The sequence below is a fragment of the Phoca vitulina genome, unplaced genomic scaffold, assembly GCF_004348235.1.
Source record: "Phoca vitulina isolate PV1807 unplaced genomic scaffold, GSC_HSeal_1.0 scaffold33, whole genome shotgun sequence".
NCBI classification, from domain to species: domain Eukaryota; kingdom Metazoa; phylum Chordata; class Mammalia; order Carnivora; family Phocidae; genus Phoca; species Phoca vitulina.
In genome coordinates, this window is record NW_022589736.1 from 14,817,643 (window position 1) to 14,824,341 (window position 6,699).

Genomic DNA, 6,699 nt, shown 5'->3' on the forward strand with positions numbered 1-6,699 from the left:
AAGTGAGAGTGAGAGAGGGAGGGAGGGGGAGAGAGAGAGGAAGGAAAGAGAGAAGGACAAAGTTGGAACAAGTATTCATCGTTTCCAATCAAGCTTGGACAGACACTGCAGCATCTGTGGGATCTGGTATGTAGGTTACCAAAAGTATTTTCTAAGAGGAAACTTTAAAATTCCACGTTATTTCTCTTACAGAAAACCTGTAAATGTCACCTCTACTAACTTACGCTATCAAACCTGCAGGAAATAGTTCAATTTATTAAAAATCGTTTCTAAACATTTAGAAAGATAATATGGACAATGGATGGTCTTATTAGAAATAATTCCCTTTTACTGAAATCGGTTTAGAAATAGTCAAAACTAAGCTACTATAGACAACGTTTCTTTGGAAATCACCTGTAATGGGGACATATTCAAATTCAGACTGGCCCTCCCACCAAGCACGCTGAATACAGAGCGCTTTCCCTCACTTCTCTCGAAAGGATACCCACCTGCCCCCTTATGAGGATTTCAACTTGGCAGCACAACAGCTGAAGGTGGAGAAAAAAATCAGGATAAAATACCAAAGGAAGCAAGTGGATGGCACCCTCGTAATTCAGAATTGCAAACGGAACAAGAATAAATCATATCTGCATCACACTGAGACGAATATCCGAGCACCTTTCATATTCTGCTTGAGTAAAATTGCTGCAGTACAACGATCTCAGCACCACAACGCCAAAATACCCACGAGAGGCCGCGTCACAGGGGCACCTTATTTTCCCAGGCCTTGATCCGTTACTACTAAAGCAAAAATAAAAACCGAGTTTAATAAAAAGCCACAGACTTTGTGAAGGCGAGCTGATTTTCCACCACACAAGATGGCAAGGCGGTGTCCGGAGGGCAAGTCTCACGGGTGTGTGACAACGAAGCACACTGCCCAGGTCATGAGTGTCCATGTGCATCAGGTGGGAACACGTGTGATAATTCATCTAAACGACATATGTACACACCTCCCAGAAACTTCACCGGACAACTGCTTTTCAGCACTTAAGTGGAAAGGGCAAGAACCACAATTTTACTCATACTGAGTCTCCCTAAATTGACCCAAGAGGTCATTATGAGGATATTACTGTTCGCTTCAGGAAAGAGCAAAATACAGTTTTCTTTGGGGTTTTCATGTATAAACCACAGGCCTCCTGAAAGAGACCAGACATAGCTGCTGAATGTTAGCTTTAAATGTTTCTCATCAGGGCGCCTGGGTGGCTCAGTTGGTTAAGCATCTGCTCAGGTCATGATCCCCCGGTCCTGGGATGGAGTCCTGCTTCAGGCTCCCTGCTCAGTGGGGAGCCTGCTTTTCCCTCTCCCTGTGCCCTTCCCTCTGTTCATGCTCTGTCTCTCTCTCAACTAAATAAATAAAATCTTTTTGTTAAAAAAAAGTTTCTATTCTGGTTAATCCAAATTTGAATTAAATAAATTTGATTTGTGAAGGATTTAATTTCTATTTATATGTATCATCAGAGCATTTTAACTGATGACTCTTGAGCATGTTTACCAAAAAACCCAACATTTCATTAGCAGTATTTTATATCAATTACGTGTTTAAATGAGGTTTTTAGGATTAATAAAATATGTTAGAATTAATTTCACCCAATGCTCTAGGAAATTTGAAATTACATGTGTGGCTCACATGGTATTTCTCTCGTACAGCACTGGTCCATAGGGACTGGGGGAGAGAGGGCACATCTGAGATGAGCCACTGGCCTTAAAAAACTAGAGGATCAAGTTGAGAGGGAGGGACAGTCCAGGGAGAGGGCAGGTGGTAACAGACGAAAATACCACGGGGGGCGAGGGGGAAGCCTCAAATACCAGACCAAGCAGTGTTATATTTAATTACCAGTGGGTGGTGGGGAATTCTGGGTTTTCAGCAAGACTGAAACCATCCATCAAGCAGAAGAGCCCAATGATCATACTACCACCACTTGCCGGCAGCGATCAGTACTTGATAGCTCTTATGTCTCAGACAAGAAACACTTATTTTAACATTTCTTTAGTGAGAATACATCTAATCAACACATGTACATTTAACAACTGTCACCATCTTAGGATCCAGGAAATCTGTCACTCGTTTAGAAAAATAGTTTAAAAACAGATAAACACACCGATGTGTATATATTATGTGTCTATCTGGGTAAAGATACACACGGTACATATACACACACACAATTTCCGGTACTTCCAACACTTAGAAACAGTAAGTATGATTATCTCATTCTGAAGATTGGTACACTGTCGCTCATATTAACATTAGTGACTCCTTAGTGACTGTGTCCGGACAAGAATCTAGATCTGATTCCAAAGCAAAGCTTTGGCTATCTAGATGTTACCACTTCTGGACGAGGTTTTAATACTATGCTTCCTTCAGCACCCATTTGCTTGTAACCTGGGGTCCTTCTGCCCCTGGAGAATGCCAAGAATGCTCAATTTCATGAGTGGGCCTTTTTCTGGGAAAGGTTCCTGGCTTCCAAATGCTTCCCCAAAGCCCTAGGAGACTATACTCCTTTGCGCTAGTATTCTTCTACCAGCTTTCTTCTGCCTCTCCGCTTACTGTCCCCATCTGTCCCCTTTGCCACTGCTGGGTTGTACCTTGCAGCCCCTATTCTCACTGCAAACGTGTTGGACTTAGAAACAGGGTGACAAACGGTATGGTGCGGGGAGGAATCAGAAAACATGGACTCCAGGTCCTGACCCTCGCCAAGTGACACGGGATGGGTTTCCCGGCCTTCCTGCGCATCATGGGGCAGAGGGAAGAGCAATGAACTGACCCATTTTCAAAGTGCTTAACAGTGCATGGCATGCTCATAAGGTCAACGGGGGAAGTTATAAAGAGGAATTACTACTATATCCATGAGGCTTTTATTGCATTTGGTTTTGCCCATTTCGCAGCTTATTTCTCTTGACAGAGTTATCGGACAGCTTTCTCAGTACATTCTTATTTCTTGACAAGACAACATCTAATCCAACCCATTCACGTGGCATTTCTCCATGCTTAGACATCAGCTAGATGAAGCTGGTTTTTGAACTGAGCTCCTGGGAGCCAGCCCTGCGGCCCTTAGAGTGTGGGGTGTGAAGTTTCCTCTCCTCCAACCAAAGCAGCTCTGCTTTTATATCTCCTTTACATATCAGGGAAGAAAGGAGCATCCTGGGTTGTGAGACAGAATGTTGTTAAGACAGAACTGCACAATCAAACAATGGGTGAAAAAGAACAGAATGAAAACCTTATGTAAGAAAGCTGATCGGGTCACACACTGTAACTACCAAACATTCAAACTCCTAGAATACACACCAAACACTCAGAAAGCCAAGTGAGCACGGTCTTATGCCACATCCTTAACGCACCAGACAATAAAAGCTAACAAACAATATCCCAACAGGCTAGAATTTCTTTCTGAGCTCTGTGTTTGGGAAGAGGCAAACCACTAAAACATCAGGAATTTAGTAAAGAAAAAAAAAAACACACTCTCCGTGCCAGATGACGTCCTAGGGTCAGGCACACATTCAGTCCAGTCTTCTAGAACCTCCTCCCTAGCAGAGCTCATCAAACAGTGCATACTGCAGAGGAACCCAGGAGTCTCCCCCCACCCCATCACTGCCCTCAAAGCGCCGCACAATGACAGGTAAGCACTACCCTTCCTAAGGCAAAGAAGAGAATGCAAGTGTTTTAAGGAAAATTTTAGGACAGAGGCATAAAGGAGTTTCTGCTTAATCCTCAGCTAACTACAAAATTCAATTTAGTAAAAAATTATCTTACTGTAATAGAATTGTCTCAACTGCACACTTAATAGTTTAAAAATGGCGAGAGCACGTTTCTTGATGCTTTTCAAGTACTTCCTCCAAATAAGTTACAATAATAGAATACTTATCGTTGCTTTGCTTTTTGAAAAAGGCACCACGGGAGGACAGAAGTTTGGCTTTTGACTCATTGACTACAATCGCAGCCAAGATGCTCTACTTTGGGGAAGTATAAAAGAAATAATGGTTCACATACCAAGCCTTGGCATAACTGCTCCCAGAAATTGCTCATCTTCTTGGAAGTGGTTCTCTTGTAAGGATTCCAGCAATTTCTGCAGGACATCTTGGGGCACTTTGCAGCCAGTGCCCTTCAGTTCAGTGAATCTGGTTAGCCGGAAGCTCTTGTCCAACTCATAACTTTCCGGGTTAAAGGACTCCCGCGTAGACATGGTTCTGGGGCGCACACACCTCACAGCTGGGCTCCTCCCCTCCCTCTCCTAGCAGTTGGTTTCTTTACAGATCCACCTAGGTAGCGCCAAAACACAAAGACACCATTAAAAGAATTCTCACCAGTACTTGCTAAGAATCAAGTGAATACAGGACAGTGACAAGTAAGTGTGAGAAGAGCTGAAATCATCCAGACCACAGGCATAGGGTGATTGGAGGCCATAACAGTTCATTACAGTGAGGCATAAGCCAGATTGAATCATTTTTAAAAAGTGACTGTACCATCACAGACATCTTCTACTGAAGAAGACCTGACGTCTGTGTTGCCGTAACTGTGGCTCTGAGGGGCAGCCAGGACACCTCCCCTGAAGAAGGCACTATGGGCCAGCTGACACATGACACAAGGCCATCTTGAGCAGTAGGTCCCAAAGGTTCTTCTGGCGGCCAGCATTATGAGAAAACTTCTAGTCACTTCATCTGTCAACCTAGAAGCACTACGGTTTAGAGATTAGAAGGCCTGGCTAAAGGGACTTCTCTGGAAAGCCTTTTAATATCTTCTGCTATCTCACATAGAAAAATAAAATGCCCATTAGACAGACACTCTGCAGGAAAAGGATGCTGATGGAAATGCACTTGATGAAATTCTTCATGATGCTCAATTCAATTTTAGAAAAGCATGTTTTCACTCTGGGCCAAAAGTACAACATGATCCAAAACTAAGGAAGCCTCACTAAAGAACACAACTCAAAAAGTGGAATGGCTGTTTAACACAGCAAGATTAATTTTCTCCAAGAGAGCAGTGGAAAGTTCTCTAATGTTTTAATGCAGTGCTCTTTCCTAGAAAGCAAACATCCCGCCCAACAAACCAGTACACACACACCGACAAAATAAATATGCTTGCCGCTGCTCATTACGGTTTCATTGCAGAACTAAAATGAGAAATTAAACTGTACTAAATCACTGGCATTTATGGTACTTGGTACCACTGGAAGTTTCTAGGGCAAACCCTTCTAAATCTGAAGTCTCAGAGGTTAAACCAGAATCTTATATGTGCTCCCAGGGTTTACAAACCTCCAGACTGATATTTTATTGGGCATAGAATTACAAACACCCCAAGTTTTAGAGTTAGTTTCCCCTATAAAATTTATGATTAAGAACATAATTCCCATTTATAGAGTTTCCGATCTCCTGGGAAGCACATCACTCATTTAAAATAAATCTCTTTCTCACACACACACACTCACACACACACTCACAAAATAACTAAAATAAATCTCACAAAGCCCGAGTTTAGGCAGTGATCCAAACTGTCCTTACAAAAACATGTTTGGGGTGAGCAATCATTTCGGTTTGAAACCTACAACTGTGCAGGAGTAAACCTTCCAAGATTCCAAGAAATCAACCTGTCCAAAAGGAGGGTGGCAGGAGAGCAAAGCAAAATACCAGAGGGGAATTCTGAAGCCATTTTAGAGTTAGGAAAAGTCCAGTAGCACTTTGACTTGGAAGAGTTTGGAACAAAACAAGTCCTTTGCTCACAAAACGCCTCGCACTTAACATCGCCTCACTCCTACCAGGGGGAAAAAAAATCCAACTCACGAGGCATCCAGTTATTTTCCTACCTCCAACCCTACCCTTCCCCCCCGAAAAGAGGCGGGGAATTTGAGGGACTAACTTCCTTTTAAACATAATTTATGTTTTCCCAGATTTTTAAGAGGAAAAAAGTTTAAAACACCTTAAGTCCAGAAAGCACTCAAGAGTTTTAAAATTCGAACTGGAACGAGGGACACACATCCCACTCTCACATCCGAACCTTGAAAACTTACAGTTTTTGGAGGGTGGGTGAGCGAAAATGGGGGGGTGCTTGGGGAAATCGTAATTAATGGGGGGAGTACATTTGCATAATAAGAGGTAGCCCGCTCCAACCCAGAAGCCGCTTGTTTACACCTTTAAAACAATGATATGAATATTTAAAGACAACGGTTAACCCTTTCCTTCTCGGCCACCTTAATTTTTTTTTTTTTTTTTTTAACCGAGTGCGCCAGGCGGGCCGCACAGCTCGGGGAGCACGGTAAGCGGGGACGGGAGAGGGTGCAGCCGCAGCCCCGTACCTACCTCCCTACCCCCAAGCCCCTAAGCCCAGGAAATAAACAAAGGGGTGGACTCCGGGCCCGGCGCGCGGGGGCCGGGCGCTCTCCATGCAGCACGCGTCCAGGAGGCAGCTGGAGCGCGGAGGCCGGCACGCGGGGACACCTTAAGTCTCAGGCTGCCGCCTTTAAAGGCAGACCGGGCCTCGGCTCTTTGTGCGGCGCGGCGCGGAGGGCTAGCCGCGGCCGGGCGGAGGCAGCGCGGCGCCGCCACCGGCTGGGCCATGCCCGCCCGCTCTCCCGGCGGCGGCGGCGGCGGGAACGGCAGGGAGGGCGCGAGGCGCGCACGGCCAACCGGCCGCGGCGGGGCGGGCGCGAGCGCGGCGGGACCCCGGCCCGC

The 6,699-nt window shown here is 45.0% G+C and overlaps 1 protein-coding gene across 6 annotated transcripts in view; it reads right to left on the bottom strand.

Moving 5' to 3' along the window:
• SEPHS1 (selenophosphate synthetase 1) overlaps positions 1 to 6,699 on the bottom strand; it is a 31,532-nt gene that overhangs the window by 23,866 nt on the left and 967 nt on the right. The window contains exons 1-3 of one of the 6 annotated variants that reach the window (XM_032425703.1): positions 6,328 to 6,585; positions 4,498 to 4,700; positions 4,025 to 4,293 (exon numbers count right to left, since the gene is read on the bottom strand). In XM_032425703.1, coding sequence (XP_032281594.1) covers positions 4,025 to 4,217 — 193 coding nt within the window. In that variant the 5' untranslated portion in view covers positions 4,218 to 4,293; positions 4,498 to 4,700; positions 6,328 to 6,585. Of the gene's footprint in view, positions 1 to 4,024; positions 4,294 to 4,497; positions 6,247 to 6,327; positions 6,586 to 6,699 lie in introns of those variants that run through there. The other 5 variants (XM_032425707.1, XM_032425706.1, XM_032425702.1 and 2 more) reach the window with 5 other exon arrangements.